The sequence below is a fragment of the Coturnix japonica genome, chromosome 7 (assembly GCF_054131305.1).
Source record: "Coturnix japonica strain WE chromosome 7, WE-NBRP24, whole genome shotgun sequence".
NCBI classification, from domain to species: domain Eukaryota; kingdom Metazoa; phylum Chordata; class Aves; order Galliformes; family Phasianidae; genus Coturnix; species Coturnix japonica.
The window spans coordinates 18,571,354-18,587,219 of record NC_140669.1 but is presented as its reverse complement, the minus strand read 5'-3'; the positions used below and the strand labels follow the sequence as shown (position 1 = coordinate 18,587,219).

General features: G+C 44.0%; 1 protein-coding gene across 5 annotated transcripts in view; it reads left to right on the top strand.

Moving 5' to 3' along the window:
* Window positions 1-15,263, top strand: part of CHN1 (chimerin 1) — a 73,722-nt gene extending 58,459 nt beyond the window's left edge. For all 5 annotated transcript variants that reach the window (XM_085552570.1, XM_085552573.1, XM_085552571.1 and 2 more), the window contains 6 exons: window positions 1,112-1,196; window positions 10,052-10,225; window positions 10,948-11,025; window positions 12,123-12,260; window positions 13,220-13,325; window positions 14,329-15,263. In XM_085552570.1, the coding sequence (XP_085408696.1) occupies window positions 1,112-1,196; window positions 10,052-10,225; window positions 10,948-11,025; window positions 12,123-12,260; window positions 13,220-13,325; window positions 14,329-14,500 (753 nt within the window). In that variant the 3' untranslated portion in view covers window positions 14,501-15,263. The remainder of the gene's footprint in view (window positions 1-1,111; window positions 1,197-10,051; window positions 10,226-10,947; window positions 11,026-12,122; window positions 12,261-13,219; window positions 13,326-14,328) is intronic.
* The last annotated feature ends 603 nt before the right edge of the window (window positions 15,264-15,866 follow it).

Here is a 15,866-nt window from a genome sequence, read left to right as displayed (position 1 = left end):
GAGGGAATGAGAAAATAGAGATTACAGCTGCTGACAGTCTTGTCATCATCTGCTTCACCAGAGTCAGCTGGAACTGTGAGAAGGGAGCAGTTGTACCTCCAGAGTTGGTGGGGGTGGCACTGCCGTGCTGGGCTGGGGCCCCCAACACCCCACACTCTGCACTGCTTCTGGAGATGCTCAGGGTGAGCAGGGCTGGGAGCCACCATGTGCCCTGGGGATTAGGAGAGCAGCTCTCCAGAGCAATGCACCAACCTGCCTGCTGCCAAGTGGCTCTGGAGAACTGGCTGAGTTATGCCTCAAGAATGTTGTATCTCACTGCAGATTTCATCATTTTATGATCACCGTTTTCTAGCAAGATATGCACTCTCTTGCACACTGGCTAAGGAAGCCATGGTTATCTCTGTGGAGCGTCCCATGGTCTCCTACAGCAGGTGCTTTATCAGAATAAAACCCAAAGCAGTTTGTGGGGTTTGCAGGATTTGCAGCTCACACATGAGCCAGGACTGAAAACAGCATTGGCTTTTTCTTCCCTAGCTTTGAATTTCTTCCTGGGTCTTGTTTTCACTTAGTAAACTCATTGAGATTTCCAGTATGTGGCATTAACGTGGAGAGAATTAATTTCCTTTCAGAGCTGTTCTGAACTGGAAAGGCCTCAGGATGTTCCCGGGATGTCTGTGCAGCACTGGTGCTTTGCCAGGCAGGACGCTTTCCACCCGGGGCTGCTGCAGCACTCATCACCCTGCACATCCCTCATGGAGGTGCACTCCATGCCATTCTGCACAGACTGAGGGGTGTCAGCAGGCAGGATAGGAGCACCACCATTGCTTGTCCTGCAGCAGCACAGAGTGAGAGCAGACCCCAGCCCCGATCTCGCTGCTCCAGGTGGTGCAGGATGGGCAACACCTTCCGACAGCCCTGCAGGCCCCTCGGCTGTTCAGTCGTTTGGATGTTTCTTTCTTCCTCTCCTGCAGTGGTAAAGAGAAACTTCTAGTGAATGCAAGCAGTGCCTTCTAAGAAGAGGTGTTCTGCCTTGTTGAGAGACACTGCTTTTGATGTCTGTGAAACAGGTGAGTTACTCTCTGTAATTTTCCTTTCTGCTGCTGTCTTCCAGGTGCACACGTTCAGGGGCCCGCACTGGTGTGAGTACTGCGCCAACTTTATGTGGGGCCTCATTGCTCAGGGAGTCAAGTGTGCAGGTAATGCTCATTCCCCTTTCTTTGCCTGAGTCACTCCCATTGCTGTCACTGTTTTGTTTGCAGCATGTTTCACTGTACACCCGTGTGGCAAGGGTGAGATCTGACCCCTGGTGAAATCAAGGAGACACACTCCTAATGTTGGAGTCCTTGTGTTGGTAACAGCAGAGCACCTCTTAAGTGCTTGTGGGGGAAATGGCACCAGTTAATATTTTTTTAAATTAATTTTCCTTTCAGAATGGGGCAGAATATAGGTAGATGTGTTCTTTACCTTATCTCCTTTAATAATGCATTACATTTACTGATAGGTGTCAGAGACTCTCCAAGAATATTCATATGCAGGGTGAGCAAGCAGCAAATTTCACATTCCAGTTGTGAAATGGACATTTGGGTTTGTTTTCTGTCTAGTGCAGTTGACTCCCAGAGTGCCCTAAGTCATGTCCTGTGCCTGCAAACTGAATGCAATAATAAGAAAGAGGATGGTGAATAAGGGATGCGAACAAAAACGTTGCATAAGCGTGCAGGTGCTGATATAAATGTGTTATACACGTGGCTGTCACTGCAGGCATTTCTGGGGCTAAGCCTCTCCAAAGCAAAACGCTTTAGCAATTTTATGGATGTGGTTCTTCTGAAAAGAAAGGACAGTCAGCTTTTATCAAAGGCAAAAAAGGATCAAAGTGATCAGAATAGTTTACTGAATTTAGAAGTGTCTTATGACATTCTAGCAGCCACATTTATATAAGTGGTGCAAAGAAATGTTGATGTATAAAGACCTGCATATGTTGCCCTGGAAACTGAATTTTCGAGCTAATTTAAGAAAGCTGCTTTTTTAAAGCTTTCTGAAATCTTGTCTAAAGCAAATAACAGAGCTCTTTAGCGCAGGACTCCAAAATAAAGTCTAAATTAATTAGTGGACAAATGGGATTGAAATATTTTTAAATTTTTCCCCAGAATTATTTGAAAGCCAATGTTGTGTCCTTTGCAGCAGATCTGTGCTGTCCAGAAAACAGTGCTGACTTAAGAAGTGGTTGGGCAAAAATGTTTTTTCCTTTCTTGGTATTCCCCTCTTCTGACTATTTATTTACAGCTGCATCCTTCACTGTTGCATTAAGACTCTTACAACTTCTCAGTGCTTCCCATGTCGCACAGGATGTATGCGCAGTGCTAGAAGAGAAAGAGGGAAGATCATTTTGTTCTTAAGTCATTTTCTGGATAAGGCGTTTATGTTTTGCCCTCGTATGAGCCTGTCAGTGTGCCATCTTCCTTTCGCACCCAAGGCAGAGTACAAAGTTTTGGTTTGGAGGAGAAACACATTAGGCATTTCAAGCTGAAGGCTCACAGTGCTCCATGGCAGTGTGAAATTAACAATATGGTTGTTATAATTAAACCTTAAGTGTTTGTGATGCTTTTTCAAATGTAAGTATGATGGAGCTGATTCTCTGGTTTTACACACTGAAAAGTTCTGAGGAGGGTTGTTCTTCCCTCCTTATGGGGATGGTAATGAATACTGCCTGCCTTCTTTTTTCCTCCATGACATTCTAGAGGAACATATGTGTATTAGATGATTTCATCGTTTCAGAAACTATAATTAGGGTTTTCTTTCTTGTGCAAGATTTCATGCTGGTGTCGGTGGCTTTCAGCACCTTTGACGACCTTTTCCATAGTTTAAAATCTCACACTGTACAACTACACACTCTGGCTGGGGGTGGCTGATGTGAGAGAGGTGGTCCCAGTACTGCTAAGCCAGCCCTACAGCCACTGAGGGGCAAACACACTTTGAGCACAAGCTGAATCTCCTGTGTGGAGATGCCTTTGAATTCAAATGGCCTGGAGAGCCACCACTGCCAGCATAGCCCAGGCCAGAGTGCCACCCTCTGATGAGTATCAGTTTAAAAAAAAAAATGACAACAAAGTAATTGTTTTGTTCTGAACTGAGCTGTTTTAATGTGGAAACAATGAGGCACATACATGGGGAACTACACAAGGCCATTGCTTTCCAGAATAGGTTCAGGCTTCAGAGAAAAATTACAGCTTATAACAGGAGGCAGCCCACTTGCATTCGGATGGGTTTCAATACCACTCCAGGGAAATCCACAAAATCTGTTTTGTGGTGTATGTAATTTTGTGGTGTATGTATTGGAAATACCTATGAGCAAAACCGCACTGATCGTATGTAATTTTATATTTTTAAAGCATTTGCTTTTTATAGCAGACAGTTGCACATCTCAAGAGGAATCTGTTGGCCGTACAGAAGTGATAGGTTTAACAGATATAAAGGGATTACTGCATGGGCTACACTCAACCATTCCTGCACAAAAACATGCTGCAGTAGGTATGTGGGACAGTCCAAGACCGGACAGAGATAAATGTCATCCATTTGAGAAGAGGAGGAGCTGGAGGAAAAAGCGGAGCTTATTTGTAATGGCTGATGGATTAGCTTTTGTTACACAAACAAGCCAATCCTTTGAAAAATAATAGACCAGAACCAAACTCTCACAACTGTACACGTGCCATAGCAACCAGTGAGGATGCCTTAGCAACCTGAACTGCCCTGGCTCAGGCTTTGTTTCAGGCCAGCATGACTGAATGTGTCCTCCTCAGCCAAAATACAACCTTGAGTGCATTCTGTGCCTGGTATTCCTAGCCTCTGGGAGGTGGCTCTGCATGGCTAATCCAAGGCAGATGGAGGATCAAGTCTTTTCCCTCCTGGTAAGAGCAGAGGTAACCATCCCTGCCACCTGAGCTGTAGTTATCAGCTGTAGTAAGGTGCTGGATCCTGTCTCGACCACAAAGATTTTGGGATTAATGCATATAACAAAACACAGGAAGATTTTGTGTTCCAAAATTAAGAGTCAGGGGTATGTCCAGGTTTTGGATCCTGTAAAAAATGTACTGGTGGGCTTAGTTTGACTTCTGCTGCAGACATATACTTTTTCTTAAACTTTATTCTCTGGAATGTTATCTTAATTTCCTCAGCTTCTTGAAAGAAAGGTTTGCTTGTTTAGAGTGAATCCTTACCACAGGCATCAACCCTACTGTCTCAGAGGGTCATAATTCTAATTTTTGCATCCTAGCCACAGGCCCTTAGAATTCTATTGAGCTGAAGGCTCATCTGTATGCAAGGAGTCTGCATTTTCTGATGACGCGCTCCATCTCCAGCATGCTTTCCTTTGGGCTTTTGCCATAAGTAGAAATAACTGAAGAAGTGTTTGAAATTATAATGCCAGCAGTTTGTGTAAACATTGAAGCTCAGCAGAAGCTAATGAAGACTTAAGATTATCTTCAGCTCCAAATCCAATACAAAAACTTAAAAACTGTGTTCTTAATTATATTTCTCCTGTGTAAGCCTCCTTGTGATTACTGTGCTCATCCTGTTGAATGTGTTCAAAGGAGAACCTGGAACAATATCCAAAGAAAATTGCACTAGGCAAAGAAAAGCACTAAGGAGTTTATTTTGTGAATGGTATAAACATGTAAGACCCAGAAGCATTGGTGGAGACTGGTGTGTTATCAGAGCCTAAAGAAAGGCCTTACTGGTGTGTTGGTGTACTTCCAAGCATGTTTGTAGACCAGCAGACTTGTCAAGAGCTGCATGTGTACTGTCCCATCATAAGTGTTCAAGGCGCTGTGTAATCAGCTCCTTCCTCTGTACCTTTTGCTTTTGGTTCTTAATAAGCGATTTAATCAGCAGGTTTTTTAAAGCAGGCTGGTATAAGATCATCAGTTAGCTAGGCTTTCTCTGGGCTGTCTTGGCCTGCCACCCGTGGAGCAGCTACCTGTCGTCTGCTTCCTTCTGTCTTCACCTTCCTTGGAGTAGGTGACCTCTTTCTGAAGAGCTGACTGAAGTAAACTTGCAACTGGCCCATCACTGCAAGGACAAGCAGCTGATAAACTCCCACTCTGCTCTGTTCCTTGACTGCGCAGAGGCCAAAACCAGAACCAAGAGCAAAGTGGAGCTCCAAGAAGCAGAGTTCAGGGCCAGGGGCTGTGGGAAGGGGGCTCTTTCGAGTGCAGCCTCTGCTCACCTCATGCATGTGGTGATGCTGCTGGAGGAGGTACACAGGATCTGGTGGTGTTCCTTTGAGGGACAAGCTGTAACGTTTTGAAATGCTAATCAGGCAGCAGAGCCTAGCCTCAGAGCCGTTCTGTGGGGAAGCTGTTCCCATGGGGAAGCTGAAACTCTTTAAGTCCTAAAAACAGCTTTATCTCCAAGCCTACGCAGACCCGGGAGCCTTGAGCAAGCCAGCGGCCCAGCAGGGAAGCTGTCAAGGAGGTAGGCAGGTGTTGTGGCCCGCAGCCAGGGAAGTTTCTGACCAAATTGCCTGTGATCCTTCAGAACTTCCATAAAAATCCAACCTCCTCCACCAAATGTATTCTCTAGAAAGAACATCTCACCTCTGTTTTGCGATGAGTTTTTGCAGCACAGGCATCCATGTCCTTTTGATTGGGGTGAGGGGAGGTTGGCTTGGTTCGAGAGGCTTTTTTTCTTATTCTATTTCATAAGCCCAGCTTTTTCTGTAGTATTAGGAAAATGTGTTGCCAAGTAACCAGCTGCCCTCTCAAACTGCTTCCTAAAGAATAATGTACCCTATCATGTACCATATAGTGGTATAACTGCTAACAGGTTTCAGGGCTCCGACATGTATGTCTGAAAGCAGTTTTGCAGTGGCATTGCTTCAGACTCTGGTGGGAGAAAGGCTGTCCCCAGATGTGTGTTGCAGGTTGACAAATGGCATGTGTGAGGCAGGGCAGCACAGGGGGCAGGTTGTCTGCTGGTTGAGGCAGTCCTGCTGCAGAGGGCAGACCCTTGTAGGGCAGCCCTGTTCCGTGTGCACTGTGCTTGGAAGCACAAAGTGCAGCTTGCAGTGCCTCTGGGCCTCTTACATGCTTGTTCACACACACTGGGTCTGAGGGAATAGAAAACATTGTTTTCTTACTCCAGAAAAGAGCTCTAAATTATTAAAGGAAAGCTACTAGCTCATGACTGATTGATGAGGGCAAATTCCTTTCCAGCCTTTTCACCCTTGCAAGAGTAACGACACCAATGATTTGTGCATGAGTAGAGCCCATCACTTGCACTCATGTAGCTTCCTGCAGCTGGTGGCACAGCCACAGCCATTGGGTATGCAGTGAGTGGACCTGTGCGAGGCATCGTGCTGTGCCACTGCTCCCACCCTTACTGCCCATCTCTAGTGAACCTTGCAGGCTTTTTGCAGGTAAGATACATCTACCTTTGGGCTCGTAAAGCTGCATGTCAGAGTGACCAAATGCATGAATTTTTCTTTGGGTAATTCAAAAATCTAATTAGAATGATGTATGCAGCATATGGTATATTCCAGAGGAGCACGATCAGCAGCCATGTTACCCAGTATATCAAACCAGAAGAAATCTAAAACTGACTAAAATCAAATCAGCCCAATAACAAAAAGTGACAGCTTGGTATATTTTAGTCTCTGCAAATATGTGTGATGTGTGCTCATGGGGCAGTATTACGGTACGTATATCTCTTGGTTGTGCTCACGCGTTAATCTGAACTCCTTATTTGTCCATTGAGCCCAGTGGACTAACATCAGTATAAGCTGTTTCTTAAACAATACAAAACCTTTTTCTGGGCATCATGGGAAAGTACTGTCAGGCTGGTTTTAGATTTAATAGCTCTTGCAGAAGCAATGTCACAGCCCACCTGAGCTCCTAGATCAATATACTATTAAAGTCAGGGTAGCTTATCGCTGACTTCTAAAGCTGACTCTTTTATTTTTTCTGTACTTCCTATGTGCTCTTGAATTTATGACAACATTTTTTTGGTCATATTCTGTATATTTGAAAGGTGGTCACACTTTACTAGCAGTATAAAAAGAAATGGCACGCATGACTTACGGTTTGGGTTGGGAGAAATGATCTCTGTAAATGTGGAATTCTGATTAACCGAAGACAGTGGAAGTTTCCCAGTTGATCTGCCAGGGGTCATAAGTGCATATTTTAAATCTTCCATGTGCTATTATAGGATTTATTGGCATTTATTATGCTTATGGGGGTTTTTCTTTCTCTCCTCTCCAGTTCATGCTGCTGGTCAGTGGGTAGGCACTGATGAACTCTGTAAGAAACAGATAAGGTTCTTTGTTATTTTGCAGCAGATCAGGAGTAAAGCTGCTATTGCCAACTTAGCTGCTCTGGATTTATTTTGATATAAGTAGAAATAGGCCTTCAGAGTGAAATCAATAGAATCTTGGTCTTAATCAACAAATGCAAACAGATGATGCAGATACATGCAGACAAGGCAGGCACACCTGAGGTTTCACCATGCAAAAGTGCACAGAGAGAATCAGGTCTATGCTTTCCTGTTTCTTTCTAGCTGATTCTCAAGTAATGGGTTTCAAAGTCTTGATGAAGCATCTGCAATGAGAGCAGAGGGCAGATGTATTTAATAATGCACAATTTGCAGTGTAAGTGCTGTCTTTTAGTACTAACAAGTAAGCTGGATATCATTAGAGCAGAAGGTTGGCATGTTGCACACAGCTCTGTGGAGCAGAGGGTTGACCTTCTGGCTGTGTGCTTTCTACCTTGTCTGAGTCAGCGAGACAGACAGACGGTCATCCTTCAGCCATGCGTGACTCTGGCTGTCAGCTTGGTCAGAGACCAGTGACTGAGACATGACCCTTAGCTCAGGAGGGGGATTCACCCAATAGAAACCACAGCACCGGGGAGTTTCAGCTCATCTGTTGAAACAGGTAGCTTTTTTCTCTTGAAAATACACTGAAGTCTCTTCCAAGTAGATACTGCTGTCAAGTTGCTAGAGTGAGTGAGTCCCCTACATTCATTGTAAGAGTTAAAGAGCCTTGACTGTTAGAAAGATACTGAATGGCCCAATGGTGTTATTGAAAGCAGTGCTCGTGTGCTTTGTAAGCATTCACTATCTGAAGTATTTCTAGGTTTAAATGTTTCTCAGGAGTGTTCGTAAGCCCTTGAGCAGTGGGTCAGCACGTAAAATCCAGTCAAGTGCAAAGGAAGAACAAAAGATAGAAGGAAAGTTGACTTTTTCTGTTGAAATTCTGGCATTAATTAGGTCAGATCCAAAGCCTATTTGAGTCTGTGGGATTAGCAATAACACAATTATTTTTAGAAGCGAGGTTTTCACATAGGAAACATCTCTGTAAATTAGATATGTTAATGAAATAAAACTTTCTTGTATGTAAATACAATTAGGATGAGCTCAGTGAATGCAATAATTGCTTTAAGTCAAGTATAAGATGCTTGGAAGCATGTTTTTCTATTTTTATATATTTTAGTCTTAATTAGCCTTGGATTCCCAGAAACATAACTGTAAGCTGTATTGCTGTTTATGTGAAGTGGCTAATTTGCACTCAGCAAATGACTGGTGAGTCCTCATGAGTAAGACGGAACCATTCCAGTCTTGTAGACAGCAGTTCTGACAGACATTGGTAACATTTCTGATAAATGTTTTAATATTCCAACCTTTTCACCCTGATGGAGCAGGTGCTCCTTGGGGCAGCTGTAGCAATTTGTGTACGATCATGATATTTGCAGTCATAAATAGTATTTCTGCTGCAAATTTGGGGTTTCAAAACAAGGGAAATCAAGAATTAAGATTTCCTGTGGGATGTCAGGACGTTTCCTTTCCAAAGAATGAGGAATTGCCCCTCATTCTTTGGCTCCATGTTGTTTTGTCTCCGCTGCTGATCCTTGATCTGGAAGCAGAGCGGATGGCTCTGGCTTGCTAGCACTGCTCAGAATTTTGATTTCTCCTTGCTGTTGAAAGTGGAGCCATTGCTTACCCTGACATTACAGCATTCGAACCATGCACCAAAAGGTGAGGTGCAGTCCCACAAACAGACAACAAATGTCAATGCCAGAAAAAGCCAGAGCATCCCCTTTCCATTATAGAGCTGAAGCACGGAGGATTACGCTGCAGGATTCAGGTCACACGTTTCCAAAGAGTTTGGGCTCCCTATTTATAGCTTTGAGGGACCTGATTTGTCAGAGATCCACTGAAATGGAGTGTTGGTGGTATTTAAAGCCCCGGCAGAGCCGCCCTCACCCCACTGGCCGATGTGCTTCTAGGTTCTTTGCAGTAATGTGAATAAACTGCTGGCAGAATCCAAGGGGAGGCTCTGCAGAAAGCTGTTGATCTTTCAGGTGTCCACATCCCTTCATTCCACTGCTGTGGAAGCACAGTGAGCTGGGCCCAGCAGCAGAGCCGCACAGAGATGTGGGCAGGGCTTGGTGCTCTCTGAATACCAGCTGCAGCTTGCACGTGGCCCTGACTGCACAGTGCCACACTTCTTGCTGGCTGCTGCTCCCTCCCAAATGCCTGCAAGTCTCCATTGCAGAACTGGAGAACTTGCAGTGATCTCAGGGCGCTGGCTGCTGGCTGGGCACCGCTGCTGACAGAGGCAGCGGCCTGTGCTTAGCTGAAAAGTGACTGTGCTCTATAATCAGTGTTGGTTTCCTGTATGATTGTGGTTTTTTCCCAAACCCTGGTTAGTATGTTCTGTGTGGTTTTGAGCAGAACAAACATTTTTCCATAATGTCATTTCAGCTGAACTTCACTTAGGCTAAGTCTCTTCTTCCTTCTGCTGTGGAGCAGTTTGTTCCTGCTTAAAAATAAAGGAATGAAAGAACAAATGAATAAGTAGGTAAATGGAACATCCTCCCAAAGTCACTTCTAAAGTGAATAGAACTGTTCTGGTGACTGCCAGCACAGCTGCACACCCAGCCTGTGGCCTTGCAAAAGCTGTAGCTGCAGGATCAGGTCAGGGTCCTCGTGTGCTCGGCATCCCTGACCTCAGGATCCATCTTCACCAAACACCAGCCTAATTGTCCTTTGTTTTTTCCCTCAGATTGTGGTTTAAATGTGCACAAGCAGTGTTCCAAGATGGTCCCAAATGACTGCAAGCCAGACCTGAAGCACGTCAAAAAAGTGTACAGCTGTGACCTTACCACACTAGTCAAAGCGCACTTCACTAAAAGACCCATGGTGGTAGACATGTGCATTAGGGAGATTGAATCCCGAGGTAAGGCGTAGTTAATGGGCTCTCGTTGCTTTACTGATAATCCGTTTAGATTGATCTGGGTCATCTGGGTTTCTGCTGAGCGTATGATTGCTCAAAACAGATCTGCACAAGACGTTTTATGACTGCCACTTACCCTACACTGTTAATGTTATACTTCATTTTATTTCATGGTTCATACGCGCTTATAATTCTATAGATTTTGCTAGAACCTGCTTAGTGGATGATTACTACTTGGTTGTTACATATTGGCACCTGTCTTTCCAGTAATATCTTTAATAAAAGATCAAGTGAATGTGCCAGAATCAAAGCCAGTTAGAGAGGACGTGTTTCCTCTTGCTAGTTCCCATAGTGCACAGATACCCTTTTCTACAATTAGAATATTTATTTTCACTCTGAAATGGTGACAGAACATCTCGTATGTTAATCTTGGTTACTTTTAAATCCGCTGTAATTGGCTTAATATGTTTCTTCAGCTCTGAAACCGTTTGCATAAACATAATTAAGTGCTGATATAAGGAAGCAGCTGAAGCAAGGGTCAGGGTTAAAAGGGCAGGGTTAAAATCTTAGCCTGCTAAGATTTCATTCTGAAAGAAAAGCCTGATCAGGCCGTTAACTGGTCTGCTTTTCTTCCCTTAAATGAAGAACCTGGCAAAGAAAGGACTGGGTGGAAGGAAGCTGTGAAATTAATACTGATTTTAATCTTGTTGAAATGTTCCCTGCAGGTCTTAATTCCGAAGGACTGTACAGAGTTTCAGGATTTAGTGATCTTATTGAAGATGTCAAAATGGCATTTGACAGAGGTATGTTCTTCCCTTGTGCTGCCGTATTAAATAGACACAGCCTTTCTGTGTAGCCCTCTCCTGCCTCATGCTCTGCTGTGCCAGCAGTCAGAGGGAGTGGGGGGCTGTGCTGGCAGAAGGGCAGATATAATATCAGATTCTCTTCAGTCTTTATTACTGAATCTGCTCTTCTCCTTCCATCAGTATCTGTGCTTCACTGACCACCTATATAAGAAATGATAAAGCTTTCTAAACTAGTGCCCTGGTTTGCAAGTAAAACTGTGTTCAGTAGGGTGGGGGGAGGGACAAGGCACGTGATGAGCCCTTAAGAGGCCTGTGCAATTTAAATGCATCTTTCTGGATGAAAGCTCCAAAATAATAAGATAAATACAATCATGCAAACAAAGTTTGAATTATTACGCTCAAAAGGAAGTCAGCAAGAGCAAACTCTTCTCTCTGACGAAAGTCAGTAGGACAATGAAAGGCTTTCCAGCTGCAGTCCCTCTGTCCCAGTAGAAATCAAGGCCAAAATCCAATCTGTAAACTCTCCCTCTTGCTTCGGTGGAGAGCTGGACCTATTCGCACAGCATCTGCCTCCTCTGCAGCCTTAGCAGGGTGGAGATGTGCTGCAGAAGCCAAGTTTTGGATCCATGTCTGCTGCGGTCAGGAGTAGGTAGTGTGCTGTAGCTAAATGGTGAACACATGTTTTTCTTAGGAAACAGGGAGTTTGTGGATAAAGATGGCTTCATTTGCTTTTTTTTTTCTCAGACTTTCCCTACTTTCTCATGCAGTGCTGACAAACGTGTTGTTTGGCAGTGCAGTCTGTACAGAAATAGCTCCGCTTCCACACGTTTCTACAACATAATGCTCAAAGTGGCTTCTTTTCTTTTTTCTGGTCATTTTAAGTGAAGAAACAATTAAGTTTCTGTGTAAAAGTCTCAACTGTGAAATGATGAACTTCACAGCCCAGTAACACGAGGTTTTGCTTGTAGATCCAAATGCTGTAGTTTTGTCCAGTTTAATAATGTTCACTTAAGCAAGATGCTGTTTTCCTTTTGAACACTGTTTTACATCTGTTTATATTTCCAAGGTTTAATTTCTTTGCCTTCTCCACGCAGATGGGGAGAAGGCTGATATTTCTGTGAATATGTATGAAGATATCAATATTATCACTGGTGCACTTAAACTGTACTTCAGGGATTTGCCAATTCCACTCATCACATATGATGCCTACCCAAAGTTTATTGAGTCCGCAAGTATGTATAATGCATTCTCCTCCTTTTCTTCTCCTTTCTGTGCATGACTTGCCCATTGATTTAATGGCTGTCCCTGTGAAACTTCCTCTGCATGCCCTATTTAGGAAGGATTGCAGGAGTACGTGTGTGCTGCACATTACAACACAATCACGTGGTTTTACATGATCGTGGGCACATTTGTCTTCCCCTTTGTTACCAGCTATGCTTCCTTTCCCTTAAGCATCATGGATTCCATCACTTTGCATGTGCTATGTGAGTTCCTAGTACTTGAAGGGGATATTTAAAGTCTTCTTTTATCTTGCTAGAAAGAGTAATTTATGAAAGTGCTTAAAAATAAGAAGCCATTTGTTTCTACAGGCTGATAAGTGCTCACCATAAGGCCACCATCAAGGCTAGTCTCGCAGGTGATGAGTCTGCAAGCAGGGTGCTAAGCCCAGCCAGAGCATCACTGCGGTGCATCCCAGCTGTGCGAGCCATCTCTGGCACTTAGCAAGCCCACCTGGGGAGGCGTGAGATTGCTGTGGGAAGAAGGGAAGGGCCGGATGCTGGACTTGCCACCACCCTGGAGAAGACTCTTTCCAAGCGGAATGGAGGCAGCCAGAGAAGCTGATGGCAAAGTTCCCAATAGCTTCTGCTGTTCCAGGGCTGCACCTGTGGATTATTTGTGAAAAACTAGTCCAGTCAGCATGGTCTGCAAGGGGAATTCTTTTTAGTAGGCTACATGGGATCCTTTAGTGGAGCACAATTTGGGGGTAGCTTTCTTTGTCCAAAACAATCAGATCCTGACTGTGCTTTGAGCTTTGGATGAGCAAATCTTCCACGCTGAAGGTTAGATAGGTCCTGTAAATGAATAGGCCAAGAGAGCTGTGAGGTCCTGTTCTGCTGCAGGCCACCATTCATGTCCTGCTGTGCCTGAGTTCTGGCCGTGCATGTGGTGACCGTGAACATCTGTGTTTCAGAAACCACCGATCCAGATGAACAGCTGGAAATTCTCCACGAGGCGCTGAAACTGCTGCCGCCTGCACACTGTGAAACACTGAGGTATCTCATGGCACATTTGAAGAGGTAGGTAGACTGTCTGCAAAGCAGAGTCCACATCAGGACGTGTAGGAAAGTCTGGGCAAAGCACACCAAGAAGTTGCTCCTTGAGGCTGGCTGTGGTGGAGAGTATTCACTGCTGTGCAGTCTATCCCCCAAGCACTGGTTTTTACCCCCACTTAAAGCAGTTGCAAATTATTTTGAAGGATGTAAGTCAAAAAAAGGCTGCTGTTTTGAAGCAGGAAAGTCACCTGCCTGATAAATCTGTGCAATTTTTAAAGTTGCAGTGAATATTTATGGTTGGAAAAAAAGCCTTTAGTATCTCTGGAAGTAGTAAGTTACTGCCAGGGCAAGAAACTGATACACTTCAGTGCCTATGGATTGGAGTCTTTTTCTGCAAAGTCTCATCTATCCTGATCATCCCTGACATGCTAAAAAGGGGGCACGTACAGGGCTTGAGCTGGCACCCATTAGGCACAGAGTTATTTGGCCTGGTGAGGTCTGCCAGCATGGACCTCATACCAGGTGCCACCTGCTCAAAACTATGGAAACATCAATTCTGTGTGAGGTTCCTCCACAGCCCTCAGGTGGAATCTGGTCAGTAAGCTTCAGAATTGCCTGAGAGAGACTGACAGTGCAATACAACAGCACAGGTCCTGTTTGTGTCTGGAAAGTAGGGGAAAAAAATGAATGTGGCATTTTGGTTTCTCTAATAACATGAACTTTGTCAATGTGTAAGAATTACTCCCTTTCTTAAGGAAAAATACAACTTGATTTTAAGCTCTTTTGTTTTCAGTTTATAGTTCTTGCACAAGTAGGAGTACATTGACTCTGCAGAGGGCCTCAGGCAGGATGCAGCTACAGGGCTTCTGCATGACTTGTCCATTTATTCATTTATTCCAGTGACATTTCAAGTGGAAGCTTTAGAACAGAGGCATGAACCAAGATCCAAGAAGCCATTCCTGGTGCTTTTTAAGGCTATGTGGTCATTATTTGCACCATGGGTGAAAATCCCTGTCCTTTCTTACAGAGTAACGCTCCATGAAAAGGAAAACCTCATGAGTGCAGAGAACTTGGGCATCGTGTTTGGACCAACCCTTATGAGAGCGCCAGAACTGGATGCGATGGCCGCATTGAACGACATCCGTTATCAGAGACTTGTGGTGGAGATGCTTATAAAAAATGAAGACATTTTATTTTGAATATTTTGGGGGTTTTGTAATAAAATTAAAAAAGAAAAATAGGAAGCAACGGCGTTCTATGGATGAAGGAATATTTTAAAGTAATTTAATGGCTCTTGTCGCTCAATTCCATATTTGCTAGAGCTTTCGATGTATTCAGGTTAAAAATGAAGGAACTCCTTGTCATTTCTGTAGTGCCATTCAGCTGATGTTGAAAAAGGTGAACACATACTTTCCAGTACTTGTAATCCTGGCTGTTTATCATGTGAAAATAAAACACGAGAAGCCTACAGCTATTGCATGATCTGCTCCCTGTTCTCCCTGCTCTGGTGAGAATCATTCCATGAAGAAAACAACGGACCTGGTGCGGCATCTTTGTTCTGGATAGTTTGTGGTTGTAATTCAGCATGTTTCTCAGTGTAAACCTGTTGTGGATTTGCTTTTATGTTCTATGTAATTGGTTTCCAATACTAAAAAGAAAGGCCGACTTACGTGAAATGGAGCCTCTGGCAGTTTATTGGCATTTCATATCGTTCTCTGCCACTGTTTTGGCTGATTTCTTCTTGGGTTTCTTTCAGGTTTTTTCATCATATAGTAATTTGTTTTGAACAGAAACAAAGCGTGTACTTTTTTAAGTAATTCTCCATGATGTTTATGGTGGTTGCAGCGAAATCTGCAATGCTGAGCAGTGTTCCTTTATTATTATTGCTCTTTCAATTGTAATTTTGTATTTTTATCTGGCATGCATATATTAATTTATTAAATTTTGCCTTTAGAACTCTAACGCCAAGTTATTTCTCTTTACTTACCTCTGCTACCTGCTCCAAAGGAGAGCAGCCAGGTGAGGCTACTTAGGACTTCAACCAGCTGCTCTCTTCTATGAGCAGTCAGCTGCCTCCCTGCATCACACACTTACCTCTGTGCCCAGGCAGAAAGGGAAGGGAGAGCAGGAAGCAGCTCTCCTGGAAAGAAGAAGGTAAAGCTGGTGTGCACACAGGTAAGTGCATTGGGAGTGTTGGTGGAGAGCTTTGACAAAGGCTCCTACAGAGTTTCCTGTTGCTGTTGAGTTAACCTGAGGGTTCCCACTGCTGCAGGACATGCCTATGGCTGATGGGCATTCTGCGGTGTTTGTGTTATAGTTACAATTACATTGTAACATGGGGGAAAAAAAAAGAAAACATTAAGCAAACCTAGCAATCCTGGATTGCTTTTTTAGTCGTGCGAAATTACTGCTTAGCAACTACAGCTCAGACCTGGAAAGCTTATGTAACGTATGAACATGGAGGTTTAGGAAATGCGTTGTGGGTAGAAATGATTGCTGAGCAAGCCATGTGAGGAAAGAGCTCCTCATACTCTGGCCTGTGCTGAGAGCAGGGATGTGCCAGCA